Source organism: Notothenia rossii, assembly GCF_949606895.1.
Source record: "Notothenia rossii genome assembly, chromosome: 8".
Classification (NCBI taxonomy): domain Eukaryota; kingdom Metazoa; phylum Chordata; class Actinopteri; order Perciformes; family Nototheniidae; genus Notothenia; species Notothenia rossii.
The window spans coordinates 31,830,563-31,854,272 of NC_136906.1; the positions used below are offsets into that span (position 1 = coordinate 31,830,563).

A 23,710-nucleotide genomic window follows, 5' to 3' on the forward strand; every position below is an offset into this window, starting at 1 on the left:
AGGGTCATTGTATTACAGACAATCACTGAGTCTCGGTGCTGCTCTGCCTCACCGCTGCCGGGGATAACCTAGTCGAGCCGAGCCAGGCTGCCGCTAGATCTTCATCCCCTTCATCTACTTCTTCATTAACATCATGGGGCAAATGACATTCTGAGGTCGTTTTAATAATCAACAAATACATTATATTAGAAACACAGTTTTTTAATTAGAAAAATCCTCTGGAGCTTTGTTCTTCCTTGTGTATATGGGGAATACATTTTGAATTTCAAAACAATGATTAATGTGCACTTGTATTTGATATGTTTAAAATGAGCATACATATTTACATAGTTATACCTTCATAACATTTTTATATTTACTCTATACCTCCCTTAGAAATGATGGATTTGCAATACAATAATATTTGTAACAATATAAAGTGTATTATTATTATTAAAATGTACATTGATTTATTATCTTAAATATATAATAGATATTTTGTATTATCATCTTTAAGTTTATTTCTAGTTCCTAGTTCCTTTTTTCCTTTCTTGCCATTAATTTATATACAAATTCATAATTATAATTGAACCTGCTCTAAAAAATAATTTAAAATGATCAAATACATGCTAAAACATGTTTTGAGACAAAGTGATTTCATATTGTGTTTTTTTATCGAATCCATTTTGAGTATAATTGTTTTCTTTTCTTACATTTATGAATTACATTTGTCCTTTAGTTGTGCATAAAAAAACACCTCGCTGCTAGAATGTGTACTACATGTGCCAGAATCCTTTGCGTTAGTGCATACGTCATATTCCCTCGACTGCATTCATCTTGTTCCCTCCTCGCATCGTTTGTAAAAAAAAAAAACTTAAATTACCGACTTTTTGGTCCTTTTGCAGCCATTATAAAGGCACGACGTGTCCGTGTGAACAGAATGGGTCCCGTCGAGGTAAACTATCATTAATATGTTCTTAAAACTGTGGAGGAAATTCAATTTAATTAAAAAATCTCACTCACATTTATACTGAAATATGCGCTTAGCTTTACTCGCGCTTTGTTGTTGTTGGAAATGTGGCAAATAATGATAATATCTGATGGTGTAATAGATTAGTTAGAATACGTTAATACACACTGATTTACATTTGAATTAATCCCCTTAGCTGTACCTGTGTGCCTTGGTCTTAAAAGTTAAGGCTTTGCGGGAAACACCACTTAGAATTCCGCTAAAATGTGTATTTTGTTTATTTTTTAGAGCTCACGTTTACATCAACTTCATCTTAACGAAACTATCGTTGGTGTTTAAAATACGTGTTGTTAGCTAATAAACATGCCATTGCTTTCTGCTAAAGTTGTGTTTTCTTGTTAGCTTGTAAAAATGCTCGCATAGGATTACTGGTTAAAACATGTTCTAATGGTAAAGGGACTCCTATTCAATGTGGGTATTGATTGAATACGTTAAAAAAGTTATATATATTTTTAAAATGGAACCAAGCACATGTTATAAGGGCATTTATTAAGGTCCTTAAATCAAGTCCCATTTGGTAACCCGTTTTTGTATAAATGTTAACCAGAGTTTGAACTGTATTTTGTAATGTGTCTTTACTTGTATATTGTCTTTTGTCTGAATATGTGACACAGTATTGGTCTTCACTTCTCCTGGAATTACTTAATCAGTCAATATTATTAATTGGATAATAATATATTACTTCTTCTAAAAACCCTTTACGTTTGATAGGTGTGATGCCCAGTAATACATGTATATTACTAATAATAATACTTTTGTGACACTTGATTTTCTTAATCTTTTTATTAATTTAGATTATTGTTTCATATTTTGTCTAAGTGGGCTTGTACTGCAATTTACTTGTACATCTGAGACCACTCTTCCTGCAATCCTGCTGTTTCAATTTGTAATACCTCCAATAAATGATAGATGGCTGATAGAAGTCAACAGACAGATTTATGTTGGAAATAATGAGCAGAGAAAACACAGAGCTGCTGTTGTGATTTCCTAAGTTTAATAAAGATGAATATGAATATTTAATGTGCGTTTTGTTGTTGCAGCTCCTCCACATGTCCGTGTTCTCGCAGAGTTTTTCTCCCTGTGGACGATTTCTGGCAGCTGGGAACAACTATGGCGAGATCGCCGTGTTCAGGTCCGACACACTATGATCAAACTCATTAAAGAGGCCCTATTATGCTTTTTTCAGGTTTTCCCTTTCTTGTAGTTTGTGTTCCGAATCCCTGTGTTCCCTCCAGAGGGAGTTTCTCTCCCACACACTCCCCCCCCTCCTGCCCCCAACGCTTCCATTGGACTCCTTTTCTTACTTCCGTAACATAGTGACATCACTGTGTAAGACTCACGCTTACTTTGGCTAGCGCTCCATAACATTGTACGTAATAGGCTAAGAAGTGGGACATCTCTAAGCGGTTGACCAATCACTACAGAGCTGGCCAGCTAACCAATCAGAGCAGGCTCTGGTTTCAGACAGAGGGTGAAAAGAGGTGCTGCAGCACAGGCAGTATGATAAATATAAGAGCTTTTTGAGTATTAAAGCATGGAGACATGTTACAGTAGAGACACTAAATACTAATATGAACTTGAAAATAAGCAAAATAGTGCCTCTTTTAAACCAAATGTATTAATATATTAATAATCATATTAATATATTGGTTATGTTTGGGTTGCAGCCTGTCTGCAGCTCTGAGTCCAGATGCCACAGCCCTGAGTCAGAAACCTGTTCTAACCTTCACAGGTGAGATATAACACATATCCCCTAACCCTAAATATTTGTTTCATTTTATGGGGCTCAAAAGTTGATTCAGTTATTTTACTGTCATTTCCATTGTATACAATTAATGAGAATTGTAAAAAAATATATTTTTTAAGACCTCAGTATACTTTGATTTGTCACACTAGTTAGGGACTAATAACTTTTAATGTTGAGTATTGTATTTTGTGTTATTTTTAGTTTGTTAGTAAGTAATTAAAAAAAACAAGTTAGTTGTTGTAAACTAAGTGTTAATACATACGTCCTAAAAACGATAGTTTTATACATATATATTCTAATAAACCTGCTTATGTTTATATTAATATTTTTATTTTATTTGCTCTTTTGTTGGACATTTTACTTTCATAAAAACAAACATTCATGGCACTTTGTAAATTAACTACCATTTAAAAGTCTCAAACTCTCCAAAAAGGATATAAAGTATTTATGATCAGGCCTAAAGTTGGTTATAAGAGCTAACCCGAAAGTAAGTGGAGAGTAATATTAATATGTATATTTTATGGCAGTTTTTGGTCTTCTAAGGGCAACTTTTTGAAAGTGAGAAAGAGTCACCATTGCTTTATTCCTGCCTTTTCTAACTAGTATCTGTGTTGTGATTAATGGGGTTTTTATAATGAAAGTGTGTGTGTGTGTGTTTTTTAGCTCATGAAGGACCGGTGTTCTCGCTCCTCTCCACCGACTGTCACCTCCTGAGCGCAGGAAACGGAGAGATCAGCTGCTGGAGCTGGAGCGACCTCACCAAGAAGGTCAGACCCTATTTACATTATTATTGGTATTATTAAAATACAGGACTGTCTCAGAAAATTAGAATATTGTGATAAAGTTCTTTATTTTCTGTAATGCAATTAAAAAAACAAAAATGTCATACATTCTGGATTCATTACAAATCAACTGAAATATTGCAAGCCTTTTATTATTTTAATATTGCTGATTATGGCATACAGCTTAAGAAAACTCAAATATCCTATCTCTAAATATTAGAATATCATGAAAAAGTATACTAGTAGGGTGTTCAACGAATCACTTGAATCGTCTAATTAACTCGAAACACCTGCAAGGGTTTCCTGAGCCTTGAAAAACACTCAGCTTGGTTCAGTAAACTAAATCACAAGTATGGGGAAGACTGCTGATCTGACTGCTGTCCAGAGGACCGTCATTGCCACCCTCCATCAGGAGGGTAAGACACAAAAAGAAATTTCTCAAAGAGCAAGCTGTTCACAGAGTGCAGTTTCAAAGCACATCCACAAAAAGTCTGTTGGAAGGGGGAAATGTGGCAGGAAACGCTGCACAACCAAGAGAGATGACCGCAGCCTTAACAGCATTGTGAAGAAGAGTCGCTTCCAGAATTTGGGGGAGCTTCAAAGACAGTGGACTGAAGCTGGAGTCCAGGTATCAAAAGTCACTGTTCACAGACGTGTCCGGGAAATGGGCTACAATAGCCGTATTCCCATGGTCAAGCCACTTCTGAACTCAAGACAACGGAAGAGGCGTCTGACTTGGGCTAAGGAAAAGAAGCACTGGACAGTTGCACAGTGGTCCAAAGTCCTCTTTTCAGACGAAAGCAAGTTTTGTATTTCATTTGGAAGTCAAGGCGCCAGAGTCTGGAGAAAGGCTGGAGAGGAGCAAAATCCAAGTTGCTTGAAATCCAGTGTGAAGTTCCCACAGTCAGCGATGGTTTGGGGAGCCATGTCAGCTGCTGGTGTTGGTCCACTGTGTTTCATCAAGCCCAGAGTAAATGCAGCTGTATACCAAGAGATTTTAGAGCACTACATGCTTCCGTCTGCTGAAAAGCTCTATGGAGATGAGGAATTCATTTTCCAGCATGATCTGGCACCTGCCCACAGTGCCAAAACCACCAGTAACTGGTGTACTGACCATGGCATTACTGTCCTCGATTGGCCTGCAAATTCCCCTGACCTGAACCCCATAGAGAATATGTGGGGTATTGTGAAGAAGAAGCTGAAAGACACCAGACCCAACAATGCTAATGAGCTAAAGGCCGCTATTGAAGCATCCTGGGCATCCATAACACCTCAGCAATGCCACAGGCTGATTGCCTCCATGCCACGCCGCATTGATGCAGTAATCCGTGCAAAAGGATTCCCAACCAAGTACTGAGTGCATTAATGGACATTTTCAAATGTTTGATTGTGTTTTGCTGTTATAAATCTTTTTTTTTTACTTGGTCTGAGGAACTATTCTAATTTTTTGAGATAGGATTTTTGAGTTTTCTTAAGCTGTATGCCATAATCAGCAATATTAAAATAATAAAAGGCTTGCAATATTTCAGTTGATTTGTAATGAATCCAGAATGTATGACATTTTTGTTTTTTTAATTGCATTACAGAAAATAAAGAACTTTATCACAATATTCTAATTTTCTGAGACAGTCCTGTACATCCTCACAGTGATTTGGTGCCCAGTTATTGTATAAAGTACAATCTTAGTGTACAAAAACAAAGAGTTATTTGTAAAGGAAGTGTATCAGAATGATTTATAATAACAAGATGACCAACAAATGTATTGTTATTATTTTAATATGTATATGTATACACTGTATTTATAATATGATATTAGAATTATTGTATTATTGTTTAATATATACATATATTTGTATGTATACACTGTATTTATTGTTTTATATTTTATTATATTATGATGTGTTGTGAAATCTGAATTTGCTGCTTATACTCAGTTAGTTAAAGTTCACTTGAAAAGTTTTTCTAATTTTGTCTCTTCAGAATGTGAAACCTCTGTGGACAAAGAGACCAAACTACAAGTGAGAGACGCTTTCTTTCTGTTTGAATTACCTCATATTTTATTATAATGTTTAATATTATATGCTGCTGTAATAAGTGAGCAAAGAGCTGACTGAAGTTTTTATTCCTAAGATCCAGTCTAGAGATACCGGAGATCAACGCCATGGTCCTAAACACACGGGTGAGAACACACACCTAATATAGCTATTAAGAAATATTTATATTTTTTTATTTATAATGACTAAAAAATGCGTAAAATATAATATACACCAGGGGTGCCCACACTTTTTTGGCAGGTGAGCTACTTTTGAAATGACCAGCTCAACCAAAAATAAAATCCTAAATTGCAAGGGTTGCTGAATAACACGTTCTATTTATACATGGGATAACTACAATAGGGCTGCAACAAACGACTAATTTGATAATCGATTAATCTATCGATTCATTAAACGATTCGTCGACTATTCGGACTATTACTGTATGCCTTGCACAATTTCTCAAACGCTCTTATTTAGCCATCAACTTTTAGATTTAGCTTGAGGTTGTTTTAGGCATGTGGAAACTAACAATGAAGACAATAAAGATGAATACTTGATTCAAAAATACATATATTATTAAATTAACTTAACAAATTGTGAACACAATTAACAATGCTTTTTATTTAAATTAAATACATAATATTTCACATCAAAAGAAACAACAATGTTTTAACAAATCGTATTAAATAATCTGATGACAGAACTGTAAACAGAATAGCTGAAACTTTAACAAAATAAATAACTCAGTTACCTCTAATCATTAACCCATGTTTGTATAACTGAGTTAACTCTGTGTGTTGCTGCTAGCATACATAACACCTGACGTGGAAACGTTACTCAGGGCTACAGAGCTACTAGAAAGACAGTCAAACCCGGTGCATTCCTCCGTCTGAATGTGTTGCACTTTTGCTAAATGTTTAGACAAATTGCTCGTGCTACCGCCCTTACATGCTAAACACTCTTGGCAAGGAGCATTGTCCACATCGAGACAGGTAACATTTAACCACACCTTGGAGCGGTTCTCTCCGCAATCCTCGCAGTGTGTTGCTGCATGTAGCAGCTGCTTGTGTGTAATATGCCCCGCCCCCTCGCACACAGACGGGGGAGAGAGATCTCGCCTCGATTTGAAAGATCAAAAATACACCGACCATAGACGCAATTGTTTGTCTTTTTGCATATTAGAAACGAGTTGGCGACACTAAGACTGCGAGATAATGTTTGTGTAGCAATAATACATGACCTTTCTCTTTCTCAACTCGCTACTCGGAGGGAAGTCGCTGTCATATGCCTTGTGAACACTCCGATAATGCCTCTCCACGTTACCTTTCTTTGGCAGAGCGACGCTTGCTTTACAAATAAAGCAAATAACCTTTGAATGTGATATCACAACAAAATATTCTTCCTCCCATTGTGGGTGGAAGTGGTATGTCTTTAGCTTTTTGCTCGGTCCCACACTCATTTTGTTGTTTGTCTCTTTAACTTAATTTGAGTTTTCCCGGCACTTGACTGATTTTGTATCGTTTTGCATTCTGGGTTAACAGACTGGAAAGCGATAGGTCGCTTTTTCTGTCAATCAAGTAAACTCCTGAATTAAGCAGGGAGGCCAAGGGAGGAGGGATCAAAACCTGTTTTGTCTATTTTAACGGAGCTGGACCAGCATTGCCGGTCGACCGCGGTCGACGTACTGGGCACCTCTGATATACACTCACTGGCCACTTTATTATTAGTTACACCGTTTCAACTGCTCGTTAACGCAAATATCTAATCAGCCAATCACATGGCAGCAATTCAATGCATTGAGGCATGTAGACATGGTGAAGAAGACATGGTGAAGTTCAATCCACATCAGAATGGGGAAGAAACTAGAAAGGGGCTTTAATGCCCCTTTTCCACCAAACCGGTTCAAGAACCGTTCTTGTGCTTTTCTGGTGCTTAACTGGTTCTTCTCTGTAGCACCACTTATGTTTCCACCGCTCAGAGTCCGACTGGTGCTGCGTCATGACGTCACCGTTTACGTCACTGATTTTCTCCCCAACGCCGCTCACAACAACAACAATCGGGTCGATGATCGTGTTGCTTTTAATCATACAAAGCCAGATTAAATGAAATAACTACTTCTCAACCCTTTTCTCCAGAGTGCCGTGGTTCATTGTTTATTAATGTGGTTCAGCGGCATTTACCGACCGCTGCAGTGCTGCTCGTCCACCGGAGTTTAGTCTACTTTTAACTCACGGCAGAATTTAGTCTCCCATTAACTCACGGCAGCGGCCGCTTGAAAGTATTCACTGTCTGACTGTCACACAAGCAGCTGATAAATATCCCCCATCCTCATAAGTGAGCAACCTGTGCAGCTCATATATTGATTCCATCCGATAGCCGCTATAATATAAAACAAGGAGGTGTGTGGCGCAGTGGGTTGTGTGTATGTGTTCGGATCAGGGGGTCACAGGTTCAAACCCCACTTCACCCCAAATTGCTCATGTGGGGATTGTCCACAGTATTGAGTATGTAAGTTGCTTTGGATAAAAGGGTCTAACAAGTGACATGTCATGTAATAAAAAAACAACAGGAAAACGTCTGCCTGCTCTTCACAATGATCAATAACAGCGAACAGATGCTCAAAATAAGGTACAAATAAACAGAAACACACTAAGCCTTTTCTCAGCGCTACTGCTTGATACAACTTTTATTTGCCGTACTCGCCATTAACTGTTATTGCGGGGGGCGGGATTCCCCCTCCGATGTAAGCGTGAAGTATTACTTCTCGGTTCTTGCCGGGCAGTCGAGTGTGGCCAGCTAAGAACTGGTTTTCGGCTCTTAGAGGCGGCTCCGCTGCGGTGGAAACAGGAAGAACTCAATCAGGCTCTAGCCCGGAACCGGCCCTGGAACCGGTTTGGTGGAAAAGGGGCATAAGGGACTTTGAGCGTGGCATGGTTGTTGGTGCCAGACGGGCTGGTCTGAGTATTTCAGAATCTGCTGATCTACTGGGATTTTCTCGCACAACCATCTCTAGGGTTTACAGAGACTGCTCCCAAAAAGGGAAAATATCCAGTAAGCGGCAGATCTCAGGTAGAAAATGCCTTGTTGAAGCCAGAGGTCAGAGGAGAAAAGTCAGACTGGTTTCAAGACGATAGAAAGGCAACAGTAACTCAAATAACCACATGTTGAAACAAAGGTATGCAGAAGACCATCTCTGAACCACAACATGTGGAACCTTGAAGCAGAGGGGCTACAGCAGCAGAAGACCACACCGCCAACTCCTGTCAGCTAGGAACAGGAAACTCCGGCTATAATTCACACAGGCTCACCAACATTGGACAATAGAAGATTGGAAAAATGTTGCCTGGTCTGATGAGTCTTGATTGCTCTGCAACATTCGGACAGTTGGGCCTGAATTTGGTGTAAACAACATGAGAGCACGGATCCATCCTGCCTTGTATCAACGGTTCAGGCTGGGTAATGGTGGGGGGGATATTTTTTCAGATCTAAATCCTGTAGAGCACCTTTGGGATGTGGTGGAACGAGAGATTTGCATCATGGATGTGCAGCCGACAAATCTGCAGCAACAGCGTGATGCTATTATCTCAATTTACACCAAAATCTGTGAGGAATGTTTCCAGCACCTTGTTGAGTCTATGCCATGAAGAATTATGGCCGTCCTGAAAGCAAAAGGGGTCCAACTCTGTACTAGCAAGGTGTACCTAATAAAGTGGCCGGTGAGTGTACTGTATGTAATAGAATTGCCCAAAATCCCTCATCAATACCATACATTTATGCCAACATGAACTCATATTTTTTAATTAATACTAAGCGGTGGTATGAGAAGCAAAATGTGATTATATTTTTCCTAGAGAATATGAAGTCAGAATTGTTGATAATTCTGCATTATTTTTTTTAATATTCCCTCTAAATATTTGTGCTGCAGACTTGTATTTGCGTATAGTACTTAGACCCTCCAGAAAAACGCAATTCTGCGATCGCAGAATTGACCACATAAACAGCAAAATGGCGCAGATTTTAAAAGGCCGCATATTTATCAAAAGGCCGCATAATCCCCGCATTTTTCCACACAAAATTGAGGAAAAAAAAGTTAACTCGTCTTGACGTGAAGTAGTGATGATGATGACGTGACGTCATCAGCTCGCGCATCACAGAAGGTAAACAACACCGTAGAGTGAACATGTGGAACTCACACGAGAGAGAAAACACCAAGATGAAAAAAATTGATCCATCTCATTTACCGACGAACATTTCTGCTAAATACCGGGCAAAGCAGTACCCCGATGTCTTTCACGAAAGTGGGGGGAAACTATTCTGCACCCCGTGCAACTGTGTGTTGGAGCAGAAGAGAAAGTCGACGGTGACGACCCACTTTCATTCATTCAAACATTCGAAAATGCTTCCTGCTGCTGCGGACAAGAAAGCCAAACAACTCACATTCACCGAGGCATCAACCTCCAAAACCATTTCGAGGGCTACAAGAAACTAAGTGAGTAGCCTACAAGATTGAAGCTGGTCAGATAACGAACTAGTAAATGAAAACAGAATGAGGCGGAGAAGTGTGTGTCTGTGAGAGAGAGAGTGATTAAAATAGCCCAATTGCTTTTACAATACATAAACATTCAATGTGTTTAATTGAAAAGGAAAGGGGTTTAATGTTAGTGGCAGGTTGTGTGTGAGAGAGAATAAATAAGACAGCCCAATATTTAAAGAAAAATCTATTATTTTTCGCAACTTTCCGCATATTTCGCAACTTCCCGCAATTTCACCGCATAAAATCACATAAAAACCCTGCATATTTAATCGCATAATCAAGGATTTTAGCCCGCATAATCAAGGTTTTTTGCCCGCATAATCAAGGATTTTTAGCCCGCGTTTTTCTGGAGGGTCTATGTAGTGAAAGTATGCTTCCCCTGTATGAGGCCGATGGTTCTGTGTTTCAGGATAACAGCCTGGTGGTGGGAGGAGGAGACAACAACATCCACATCCTGGACCTGGAGCACGGCATCTTCAAGGTGAGTCAGCTTCACATGCAGCTTCCAGTCAGCCTCTTGTCAGCTTCATGTCAGCCTCCAGTCAGCCAGCAGGCAGCCTCCAGTCAACCTGCAGTCAGCCTCCTGTCAGCCTGCAGTCAGCCTCCTGTCAGCCTGCAGTCAGCCTCCTGTCAGCCTCCAGTCAGCCTCCAGTCAGCCTCTTGTCAGCCTCCTGTCAGCCTGAAGTCAGCCTGCAGTCAGCCTGCAGTCAGCTTCCAGTCAGCCTGCAGTCAGCCTCCTGTCAGCCTGCAGTCAGCCTGCAGTCAGCCTCCTGTCAGCCTGCAGTCAGCCTGCAGTCAGCCTGCAGTCAGCCTCCAGTCAGCCTCCAGTCAGCCTCCAGTCAGCCTCCTGTCAGCCTGCAGTTAGCCTGCAGTCAGCCTCCAGTCAGCCTCACCTATAGCTATCTATAACTTCCTGTCTGCTTTAATACAACTATAAAAACTTCAAACAAATGATCTAAAAATGTAAACTAACTACACGTGTATAATGTTTTGGTAAATTAATTAAAAATTAAACTTAATACATACAATGTTAAAACGTAACCCTAATACATAAAACCTAAGTGCATTAAATTGTAACTGAACTAAAGAAAATTGTAAAATGATGCAAAATATATATCAAATGTTTTAAACGGAAAAAACTAAATCAAATAACTTTATTTTCAAAAAATGTGTGTGTGTGTGTGTGTGTGTGTGTGTGTGTGTGTGTGTGTGTGTGTGTGTGTGTGTGTGTGTGTGTGTGTGTGTGTGTGTGTGTGTGTGTGTGTGTGTGTGTGTGTGTGTGTGTGTGTGTGTGTGTGTGTGTGTGTGTGTGTGTGTGTGTGTGTGTGTGTGTGTGTGTGTGTGTGTGTAGGCAGTGCTGCAGGGACACTCAGACTACGTGCACTGTTTGAGTGTGAGAGAGAGGGAGGCAGAGATCCTGTCTGGGGGGGAGGACGGAGCTGTGAGGATGTGGGGTGAGTCACCTTTTCTTCTTCTTCCCCTTATTGTTAGTATTGTTGTCAGTGATGAGTAATGTCTCATCTAGCAGCAGACTGTAAACGTATTGTTAATTTCTCTGATTTGTATTCCAGACAGCAGGACGGGTCAGTCTGTGCATTGCGTCGAGATCTACAAGTATGAGGTGAGGGAACAGCTCACAGCTTTAACGCCTGATACTGATATATATACAGCTCTGGAAAGATAAATAGACCACTGCAGCATTATCTGTTTCTCTGGATTCACTATTTATAGGTATGTGTTTGAGAAAAATTATTTATTTATTTACTTTTATTCTATGAACTATTGACAACATTTCTGTGTGTTGGAAATCAACACTGGAATGGAATGGCTGTCATATATGTAGAGATTGAGATTGAATAAATATGTCGTTGTCTCTAAAAAAAATTCAGATCTGAATTTATAAGTATTGGAATAAATAAGTATTTGATCCCTTGCAGATTTTGTAAGTTTGCCTAATGAGAGAATCCAGAAATTGACATTATATTAACTGTGGGAAATAAATATTTGATCCCCTTGTTAGTACTTGGTGGAGAAACCCTTGTTGGACAGCAGAGGTCAGACGCTTCTTGTAGTTGGTCTCTCTCTCTCCCTCCAAACACGGGGTGTCAAGTCGATGCCAAAGATCAACATTTCTGTCTCATCTGACCACGTCACCTTCTCCCAAGCCTTCTCTGAATCATTCAGATGCTCCTTGTCAAACTTCAGACGGGCCTCTCATGTTTTCTTGAGCAGGGGGCCTTCAGGCGCTGCTGGATTTGATCCATTATGGTGTAGTGTGTTACCAATAGTTTTCTTGGTGACTGTGCTCCCAGCTGCCTTGAGATCATTAACAAGTTCCTCCGTATAGTTCTTGGCTGATCCCTCACCTTTCTCATCATCATCAAGACTCCACGGGGCCAGATCTTGTGTGGAGCCCCAGACTGAGGGCGACTGATGCTCATTTTGTCTTTATTCTATTTCCGAATAATGGCACCAACAGTTGTCTCCTTCTCACCAAGCTGCTTTCTGGTGGCTTTGTAGCCAATCCCAGCCAAGTGCAGTCATCAGAGGGTGCTGACCTCAGGGAAAATCTTGTCCCTGAGGTCCTTAGACCGCTCTTTAGTCTTGCCCGTGGAGGAGAGGTTGGAATCTGATTGATTGATTCTGTGGACAGGCGTCTTTTATACAGGTAACAAGTTGATATAAGGAGTACTTTCCTAAAGGAAGAGGACTTATTTAACCGGTCTGTGGAAGCCAGAATCCTTGTTGGTTGCAAGGGGATCCAGTGTGCGAAAAAGCACACGTTCCACCGTCCGGGACGTGTTATTTACAATAACGGACAAGTAGATCTTGTAATTGACTTGTCCGGTGGACAAGTGACGTTTTTCGCCCTCATTTATTGACAAATTATTGACAAATTAAAGTTTACAAAAGGCAGAACTCATTCGCAAATTGTCCGTGTCCGACATTGTTCGTTTAGAAATGTTAGTTTCGGTTCTGCTTGTCAATTCCTAAGGAAATGCATCTCGCCGCTTTCTGTACTGAGACAGGGGCATGGCGTGGCGGGACGTGTAGCACAGTGGCAGGGTTGGGAAGCAAAACTCGGTTCCGAGTAGGAACAAATAACAATTGTCAGGTCCCGGGATTAATAAGAGTTGTGAGGACAGGACGCGAGGCCGAACCCCGCGGACCGCAGCTCTCTCTCTCTCTCTATGCTCCGGATCAGCTGATCGCTGCAGCTCAGCGTCTCTCTCTCTCTCTCTCTCTTTCTACACACAGCGGATCCGCTGCCCGTTTAACAGCCTCATCTTTGTCAAACTTTCTTATGTTCTTTCTTTAACACGTAATGAAGATTATTAAGCGTTTTAGCTCCTGTGTTGTTAATATTGACCGCCATTTCCTTTATGAAGTGAAACAGCCTCCCTGTCTGTGTCCTCGCGTTTTCCTCACATCCCCGGACCCCCAGACTCGGAGGAGCACAGGGATGTCAGTATTGTTTATGAAGCAGGGTATAGAAAGTACATTATTGAAATTAACATACTATTTATTTACTTTTACAAACAGTGAGCAGCTGGGCAGCTGCAGCATGTGTATTGCAGGACATGTGTAAGCGTGCAAGCTTCTTTAAGTTGTAGAAAAGCGTACGCCTATAGGCTATGAAAATAATGTATTATTATTATTAGGCCTATAGTGTTGGACATGTGTGGTTGGACTCTGTCTCACAGGCAGGTTGCAGCATGTGTGTTGCCATATTTTCCATTCTGGACAAGTGAAAAATGTATTCGGACAAGTAAATTGCCAAACTCACTTGTCCATGGACAAGTACTCTCTAAAAACGTTTTCTCACACTGGGATCAAATACAAAATACAAATCAATTTCTATCTTTTATATAATGTAGATTTCTGGATTTTCTTTTTGATATTCTTACTCTCACTGTTAAAATACACCTACCAATACAATTATAGATTGTTAATTTATTTGTAAGTGGGAAAAGAAGGGATCAAATACTTATCTCCTCCACTGTATATAGCAAGTATCTCTTAAAAAAACGAATTTCACTTTTGAAAAAATGTGTTTCACCTTACATTGGAGCAGCAGATTTGAACTCTTACTTCATCTCATTTATTCTTTCACCTCTCTTCTTCATATTTTTCCTTTCTTCCTCCCTTTTATTTTTTGCTCCTCTTGCTCACCTTCCTTGCCACCTCCTCCTCCCATCTCTGTTCTTTATATGTAGCTGCATCTCAAAGTCATCCTCCCATCAGCTCTGCATTAGTAAAAGTCTTTAAAATGGTAGAAAAATGAACAGATTCTCGTGTGTTTCAGAGTTGTGCTCGACCTCAGTACGGTAAATGGATCAGCTGTCTGACCACCGACTCAGACTGGATGGTAAGGAACTAAAAAGTATTAATTAATTATAGTTTTATTCTCCTTATGATTACCCCCAATGAAAACTCTTTCAGTACTAATGGTGTGGTTGTGCCCTGCAGCTGTGTGGTGGAGGTCCGTCTCTGTCTCTGTGGCATCTCCGCTCTCTGTCCCCGACCTCCATCTTCCCTCTGACGGGCTGCCAGAGACAGACGTCCTTCTACCAGGACATGGTGAGACCCCGCGTTGCACACACACCGTTACACGTGTTTTTCTGAGGCTTGATTTACCCTAAACACGTCAGTAGATCCCCCACTGGTGAATATGTGCAGTGTCTTTAAAACAGCTGTTGCCAACAACTGTCTAAAGGAGACTACTAAACGTCATCGCATCGAACATTAGCCACCTTTAGCTTAGCGGTGTTGATGTGAAGACGTGACCAAAATGTAATTTGTTTATAGCATAACGTTAGCTTTGAACTTCTGGTTATTTCATTGACGTTTCATCATTATACAAGTTTTATGTGGAGATTAACCAAATCCAATTGAAAAGTCTAAAAGAAAAGAAACATGAAAACATATACTAAAGTCTAAATGTCTTAATGTCTGTAGAATACGTCAGACATGAGAAAAGTAAACATTTACATTTTAACTAAACTTTTCGGTTTCAAAATAAAAGCCCTTTCGTTTTTTTCCGTGGACAATATCTCTTCAGTTGTTAAAGGTGGGGTAGGTAATTTCGGAGAAACCAGCTCAAGTGCGCTAGAATTTGAAAATAAACAGCCGGAACAAATCTGCCACTTCCTTACAGAGCCCCTCCTCCAACACACACATGACCAATGAGGGCACGAGATACGTTTGTGCACAGATGGAAGGCTGACAGGCAGGTAGGCCATCCAGTTATTTGAGCCGGACCGGCTAAAATGATTGGTCGTGCTTTTTACAGTATTACGGCTTCCACAGATGACATTTTGTTATGGATTTTTTTGTCAAAGCACTTAAGATATTCGGGATGTTAAGAGCATTCCATGGAATATAATAAAAAGTGTATCTCGACGAGCCGGTTTCTCAAACTTACCTACCCCACCTTTAAGGCTTTTATTTGGAAATATTAGCAGGACAATGTTGTAGATACTGTGACTCCATGAAATAATAAAGTACTAGCTTTTTAATTGTGTGTTATTGTTCTTTATTACACCTTTTTATGTTTAAACTGAGTATTAATTAAAACATGTACATCCTACCTTCCTCCTCTGTAGATCCTGGCTGTGGGGGAGGGCCCGTCTGTGGCTCACTGTCTCCTGGGGGGGGAGGTCAAGGCTCAGATCCCCTGTACGCCACAGAGCCTCAACACGCTGCAGCTCAACACCAACAGCGCAGAGCACCGGGTGAGACATTGAACGCACCACAAGTTATATATCACAGCGAGCAACTGAACGTACCACAAGTTAAATAACATACATGTTACATCTGCAGTTACTTCATAGTGAGACAGTGAATGCACCGCAAGTTATTGTGTTTTTATTGGTGTATAATATGGGGACCAACAGGTGCAAACGTGCAGCTTCAGAAACGATGCAAATATATAAACACAAATGTGCCAAAACACATGCAAATGAAGAAACATCATCACCAACTTGAGGAAACATCCACAGCGTTTACAAAATGCTTCAAGAGGCTTAAAACACAATGGACACGGTGACCCCAAAAAGAGACGCACACAGCTGGGACCTGAGCGCTTTTTGATGTGCAGGGATTATAAAGTTGGCTGACTTCCCCTGTTGGCAGAGTGAGTCTTTTCTATAATTGTAAGTGTTTTGTCAGGATATTTGAAAATATTAGGTTAGCTATAGCTAGCCATTTTACAGCTAATCTGCAATAATATCAGAAGCAATCATGTGATAGCTTTGTTGTTGGAAACGTGCTTAACATGTACGTATTATTGGCTTTTTTGAAGAGCGACAGTTGGCCAACTCAACAAGCGCTCCGGTCCCGGCTGTGTGCGTCACTTTTTAGTGTCGCTCTTCCGTTCTGCAGCTTCTTGCAGTGTTTTGTATTTGCAGCGCTTTTACTAAACGCTTTGCATGGGTTGTCAAGATGGTGAAGATGATTCTTCATTTGTATGCGTTTGGGCACATTTGTGTTTTTATATTTACATAATTTCTGAAGGTGCAGCTCGTAAACCTAATGTAAATGTTTTTTCGACAGTTATCTTTTTCGTGTTTGCACCTGTCAGACACCGTAGTTATAATAACCTGAAACATATTTATTTTTTGGTTTTTGTGGAGTGAGCCCTTTTTTGCTCCTGAAGTGTTAAAGGTCACATGTCATGGCCATTTCTACCTATCATATTTCCATTGTTGAGGTCTACTAAAATAGATTTATATTGTGCAATCTTCCAAACTCACATTGGTTTCTCATACAGCATCTCTGTATAGTATGTGGATTCACTCTCTGTCCTAAACGGCTTGTTGGAGCTCCTGCCCCCCCCCTCCCTGTGAGCCCAGTGTGCTCTGATTGGTCGGGACGTTGAGAGGCTCGTTACTGCTCGCCGCTGCTGTGAGCTGCTGCGATGAGCTGCTGCGATGAGCGGACAGGTTTCCGGGTCGGTGATACAGAGAGAAACAGCCAAACTCATCCTGAGCACACACAAACACTCACAGCCGAAGTAAAAACAATAAGTGTGGCTTGATATTGAGTAAGAAAAAGGTTTATAACGCTGTGAGAATGGGTCTGCCGAGAGCATTTCTCCGCCATCCCAACTCGTCTATTACCAGCGTTCAGGGAGCTCTATGCAAGTCATTGGGGACTCCCTTAGCCAAGGGATCCCGGTGTGTGAGGTGCGTTCTGGGGCAGCAGAGACAGGTGTCTTCTGTGTTAGAGTTTTACTCGCTACAGGGTGTACTTTGAGGGTTTGTGACTCTGCAGACCGTTTACATGCAGAAAAACCTTCATAACACACAAGGGGACGGGTAATAACCGGAAAAGCATGACATGGGACCTTTAAAAAATGATATTTTTGACAAGTTACACTGCAACATATATAAAGGACATCGAACAAATAAAACAGAGAGTTGTGTCTTTGGGTTCTTAAAGGGATGGGAGATATTCTGACCATGTGGATTGATTATTTTCTCAAAAATATATTGCATGTTTAGAGCAGACAAGACACTGATCCAGAATACTGAATATATTAAATAAAAGATGAATAAATGTTTGTATTTTCTGTGCAGATGCTGACGGTGGGAGGCAGCAGCAATCACATCGACGTGTTCACCAACCTGTCATACAGAGCCTTTTCTCTCAGCTTCTGACTCTCTCACACACACACACACACACACACACACACACACACACACACACACACACACACACACACACACACACACACACACACACACACACACACACACACACACACACACACACACACACACACACACACACACACACACACACACACACACACACACACAATGATGTATGCATATCTGTATTTCTTTTTTGGAAAATCACCTGACAACTTTTGTACCATTTAGTCTGAAAATAATAAAATATGTCTAATTTCATACAGTTTTTATAATTATTATGTTCATTATCTACAAGGTTCCTTCAGTTTAAGGCAAGTTACATTTAAAACATTTTTATCATGTAATTCTGAATTAAATAGAAAGGCTTTACAATAACCAACATTTGAGGAAAAAAACAAATGATGTGGCTTTAGAGAAAAAAAAAAGTCAAAATGTTTATTTGAACATAAAATATTTCCCTATGTTCTTATCTGGGGAGACATCAACATTTAAAAGGGACCTTATACTGCTTTTTTTACATTGCATTTAGCTGATGCTTTTATCCAAAGTGACTTACAATAAGTGCGTTCGACCAACAAAATACAAACTTGAAGAAAACAGAATCATATAAGTACATCAGGTTTCATAGAGCCAAAACATTTCAAGTGCTACTCAACTGGCTTTAGATAAGCCAGTCCTTTATTAGTATATAAGTGCTTTGTTAATAATTCTATCGCTCGAAGTGGAGTCGAAAGAGATGAGTTTTCAGTCTGCGCCGGAAGATGTGTAAGCTATCTGCTGTCCTGATTTCAATGGGGAGCTCATTCCACCATTTTGGAGCCAGGATAGCAAACCCACGTGTTTTTGCTGATGGGAACTTGGGTCCCCCTCGCAGTGCGGGTGCAGCGAGCTGTTTGGCTGATGCAGAGCGGAGTGCACGTGCTGGGCTGTACGGTTTAACCATGTCCTGGATGTAGGAAGGGCCAGATCCATTCGCAGCATGGTACGCTAGTACAAGTGTCTTGAAGTGGATTCTAGCAGTTACTGGAAGCCAGAGAAGGGAGCGGAGGAGCGGCGTGGTGTGGGAGAATTTAAGAAGGTTGAAGACCAGACGAGCCGGTGCATTCTGGATGAGCTGCAGAGGTCGGATGGCACATGCAGGTAGACCAGCCAGGAGGGAGTTGCAGTAGTCTAGGCGTGAGATGACGAGAGCCTGGACCAGAACCTGCATTGCTTTCTGGGTCAGCTGGGGACGTATCCTCCTGATGTTGTAAAGAGTGTATCTGCAGCAGCGGGTTGTAGCAGCTATGTTTGCAGTGAAGGACAGTTTGTTATCAAGGATCACACCCAGATTCCTTGCAGTCTGAGTCGGGGAAACAATAGAGGTGCCGATGTTGATTGTTAGGTCAAGAGTGGGACAATCATTTCCCGGAAGGAAAAGCAGTTCAGTCTTGTCAAGGTTGAGCTTGAGGTGATGAGCAGACATCCACTGAGAGATGTCTGCTAGGCAAGCAGAGATGCGTGCGACGACCTGGGTCTCTGAGCGGGGAAAGGACAGAATTAATTGGGTATCATCAGCGTAGCAGTGGTATGAAAAACCATGCGGGCTAATGACCGATCCGAGCGAGTTTGTGTACAAGGAGAAGAGGAGGGGACCAAGAACAGAGCCCTGAGGGACCCCTGTAGTTAATTGACAAGGGTCGGACTCGGACCCTCTCCAAGTTACCCTGTAGGTGCGGTCTTTGAGGTATGAGGTGTGGAGGGAAAGTGGAGAGCCTGAGGTGCCGCTCACACGGGAACGTTTGCGTTTATGCACAGTATGCGTTTTCAAAAAAGTATTCCGTTCACACGTATTTGTTTCATTTCACGTGTCTGTTCACACGAGAACGCTGGAAACGCTGTAGTACATATGTCGGGACTGTAAGTGGCCAAGTACTTCCACACGAGACCGCACTGACATCTGCAGCATGGTCGAGCTGTAGATGTTGTACTAACATCTGTTGCATGCTCAGTAGCACTAGCAGTAGCACTAGCAGTAGCACTAGCTACTGCTACTGACAGTAGCTACTGGCCATGCTACAGCAGTGAGCAGCAGAGGCGGGGAGAGGTGGGGCTATCGTTATTTTTTCAGTAAATGATCGTATAGAGGCGATTACACAGACTCGTTTGACCCCCCAGAGCGTTTCGTTTGCAAATCTATCCACCTTGGGACCCGTTATCATTTGTGGGGTCCATTTCTATCGTTTTGTTACGGCCTCGTGTAAATGAAAGGGCTATACGCAAGAGAAACTACGCGGATCCAGCCCGTTTTGTTCTCGTGTAAACGGCACCTGAAACTCCAAGTTCTTGGAGAGTGCGAAGGAGGATCTGATGGTTCACCATGTCGAATGCAGCAGACAGGTCCAGAAGGATGATGACAGAGGAGAGGGAGGCTGTTTTAGCAGTGTGCAGTTCCTCAGAGACAACAAGGAGAGCAGTGTCTGTGGAGTGACCTGCCTTGAAACCAGACTGGTGCGGATCCAGAAGCTTTTTCTGATGGAGATAACAGGAGAGTTGTTTAAAGACAGCGTGTTCAAGTGTTTTAGACAGGAACGGGAGGAGAGAGACAGGCCTGTAGTTTATAACATCAGACGGGTTGAGAGTGGGTTTCTTTAGGAGAGGGTTTACTCTTGCCTCCTTGAGACTGATTGGAAAGTGTTGATGAAAAGGGTGAGAAACGGTAGAATATCAGGAGCGATAGTTTGAAGGAGGTTTGAAGGGATAGGGTCCAGAGGCCAGGTGGTAGGACGGGCAGAGGTAATGAGGGTAAGAACCTCACTTGGAGAGAGAGGGGAGAAGGAGGTTAGTGTGTGGGTGAAGGGAGGGTCTGGTGACCCAGCGGTGAGTAAAGGTGAGTCAGAAAAAGAAGAGCGAATATCATCAATCTTTTTTTCAAAGTAGTTAACAAAGTCGCTTGACAGAAGGGAGGAGGGGGAAGGGGCTTTGGGGGGGTCCAAGAGGGTGGAGAAGATAGAGAATAGTTGTTTGGGATTGGAATAGGAAAGATTGGATCTTATCTTGGAAGAAAGTGCTTTTTGCCTGAGAGATCAAAGCAGAGAAAGAGGAGAGGAGAGCCTGATAGGTTAGGCGGTCGACATGGTGTTTGGATTTCCAACATTTCCGCTCAGCTGCCCGAAGGATGGTTCTATTAGCATGCAGTGTGTCATTTAGCCAGGGAGCAGGAGGGGACTGACGAGCCTGACGAGATGTGAGAGGACAGAGAGAGTCCAGAGAGGATGAGAGAGTAGAGAGGAGAGTTTCTGCAGCAGAGTTTGGAGGCAGAGGTTGGAACGAGTCAGAGGAAGGGAGGGCTGAGAGCACAGATGAGGCAAAGGTAGAGGGGGAGAGCAGGGTGTCCGCGGGGTCTTAAAAATTATTAAAAGTTGATAAATCAATTTAGCGAAAATTAAGGCTTTTAAAAAGTATTAAAAAGTATTAAATGGCATTTTCCAAGGTATTAAGAAGTCCCACAGCAACGACAACATGAAACACCCTTTAATTTACTGAAACGACATGTCGGGAAACCCCAAAAGGCGGCCCCATGCATAGCGCGCCGTTTCGTTGCCTTGCTCCGCTCTGTGTGTGTGTGGGGGGGGGGGGGGAATAAACGACTACGGTAACGGGTCCCAAGGTGGGAAGACCGGCATACGCAACGCTCTGGGGGTCCAACGGCTCCGTGTGTGCCCTATATGATCATTTTCTGATAACGATGAAAGAGCCCGCCTCCCTCTCCCCACGTCTCCTGCTGCTGCTGGGCTATCAGAAGAGGGGGAGGAAAAGAGAGGCAGTCACCGTTTATTAAATATTATTATATTATTATACAGAGAAAAGAGTCGTTATCAATTTGTTTTAAAGCTCAACAAATAACAAAGAAGACCTCTGACCAGCACTTTCCTAATTTTGTACGGAAGATTTAAACTTTAACGGACATGTTGACCGGCGGAACATTTTTTTTACGGAAACTGCCGCACGGTCCCCTCGTTCCTTGGAAAAGGCGGAGAGGTGGGTGTTTTTCATCTGCTGGTGGACTACCTGAGAGATACAGCAGGAGAACACGCCGTCCACCGAGGAGAATAAACAGAAGGGCAACCATGGCAACCATGCTCCGGGTTCTTCTTCGCTGCTTTTGGTGTATTTCGGGCGGCAGCAGCGCCACTTACAGGCATGACATATGTACTACATCGTTTCCAGCATTTGCAGCGGTCTAGTGTGAACGGACACGTTAATGAATCGAATGCGTGTGAAAGGAAGCCTTTTTTGCGCTTGCGTATGCGTTTTACCGTGTGGGGCCGGGGTCTAAGCCAAACTATATACGATCACAGAGATCTGCTATTTTAAAGTAAAGTCAACACATATAGACCCTAAATATAGTCTATATTAAGAACGAGAAAAGTCTTAACATATATATCCTTTTTTGTAAACATATGACAAATGTGTGAGGGTGATGACGTCAGAGCATCGTCTTATGTGCCAGGGCTTAGCCCCGGACAGCCCCAGCCCAATTTAACCCCTGGGTATTTGTGAGGGAGCTCCTATATGGCATTACCCCGCTGAAGCTCACCAAAGTTTAACATATTTCATAGTTCAAAGTTTTGTCAATTGTTTTGTTTATTGGTCAAATACTGGTTTCTAATGTTTTCTGAGGAGTTTTACTGGAATGAAAGAGCACAGAGTACAGAAGCAACAAAGCAGCATACTGCATTAAACCTGACCTTCACAGAGAGGTTGAAGTTCATGTGGAGAGAAGGCTTCAGTAGTCTGTCTGCACTCTGTTTAGTTTTGCTATCTTACAATCAATATAGTAAATGTGAGGTAAAGTGTGTTGCCAATGTAACCGGTTAGAACTCAAAGTTGCGATGAGGTCTTAAAATGTATGGAAAGGGTCTTAAAAAAGGTCTTAAAAGGTATTAAATTTGACTTCAGGATTCCTGCATATACCCTGGAGAGGGAACGAAGGTTAAGGCGGACAGGTGCAGAATTAGAAGAGATCAGTTTGTTATGTTTGGAAAGGGGTAGAGAGAATGAAATGAAGAAGTGATCGGATGTGTGAAGCGGGTTTACGGAGAGGTTAGAAGTAGTGCAGTTCCTTGAGAATATTGGTGGGTGTTGCGTGAGACATTATATTCAACAGAAGTCTCCATGTTTGCAGTCAACCAAAGTATCTTGCAAGTATGCTAACGGACAGAAAAAACACGACCACATCGCTCAGAGTTTGGCCTGGAGTACGGAACGTTTATTCTATCAGCGCATGCTCATTAGCATCACCACGTTTCAGGCACATTCTGATGATGTCATGCACATGAACTGAAAAATGACTTTGTTATTATACAAATATGCTCAACAGTGGGGATGGAGACAGTGAGAAAGCAAAGGTGGTTAACAGAGATGTTAGTTCAGATATCTTCCCTGTCTGGAGGTTGAAGTCTCCGAGAAGTACAGCGGGAGGGCCAGTTTCAGGGATGTGTGAGAGGAGATTATCTAATTCCTCCAAGAAGTCCCCCAAGGCACCTGATGGACGGTAGAGAACAACAATGGTTAATTGTATAGGATGGTTTACTGTGACGGCATGGAATTCAAAGGTGGAAGGAGTGAAGTTAGGTAGCTTGAAGAGGGAAAAGCTCCAGTTGGGAGAGAGCAAGAGACCAGTGCCACCTCCTCTGCCAGTGGGTCTGGGTGTTTGGGTGAAGGAATATGCTGTGGAGAGAGCTGCTGGGGTGGATGTGTTGGATGGTGTAATCCAGGCCTCAGTGAGAGCAAGGAAATCCAGAGAGGGAAGCGTAGCCAGAGATGAAGTCAGCCTTAGGAACAGCCTTTGCTTTCTGGCTTTTCCCTTCCCTGTAGTGTGTTATGTTTCCATAACATCATGTGTGCATGTTAATGGTCTGCAAAGGCTAAAAATCCCTGTGCTCCCTCCGGAGGGAATTTC

General features: G+C 41.8%; 1 protein-coding gene across 2 annotated transcripts; it reads left to right on the plus strand.

Moving 5' to 3' along the window:
• The first annotated feature begins 803 nt into the window (after window positions 1-803).
• Window positions 804-18,024, plus strand: thoc6 (THO complex 6). Of its 2 annotated transcripts, none has more exons than XM_079643366.1 (13): window positions 804-934; window positions 2,050-2,141; window positions 2,677-2,741; window positions 3,420-3,523; window positions 5,519-5,556; window positions 5,669-5,717; window positions 10,518-10,589; window positions 11,460-11,562; window positions 11,680-11,729; window positions 14,415-14,477; window positions 14,579-14,689; window positions 15,715-15,843; window positions 17,689-18,024. In XM_079643366.1, exons 1-13 carry the CDS (start codon window positions 920-922, stop codon window positions 17,767-17,769), a joined length of 972 nt encoding a protein of 323 aa, XP_079499492.1. In that variant the 5' UTR covers window positions 804-919; the 3' UTR covers window positions 17,770-18,024. The 2 variants fall into 2 exon arrangements, with proteins under 2 accessions (XP_079499492.1, XP_079499493.1); XM_079643367.1 differs by having other exon boundaries at window positions 5,675-5,717.
• The last annotated feature ends 5,686 nt before the right edge of the window (window positions 18,025-23,710 follow it).

Excerpts from the sequence above, each read along its gene's own strand:
- thoc6 (XM_079643366.1), top strand. Across the intron at positions 2,742-3,419 it reads ACCTGTTCTAACCTTCACAG|CTCATGAAGGACCGGTGTTC; the intron begins GTGAGATATAAC and ends TGTGTTTTTTAG. Across the intron at positions 11,730-14,414 it reads TCGAGATCTACAAGTATGAG|AGTTGTGCTCGACCTCAGTA; the intron begins GTGAGGGAACAG and ends CGTGTGTTTCAG.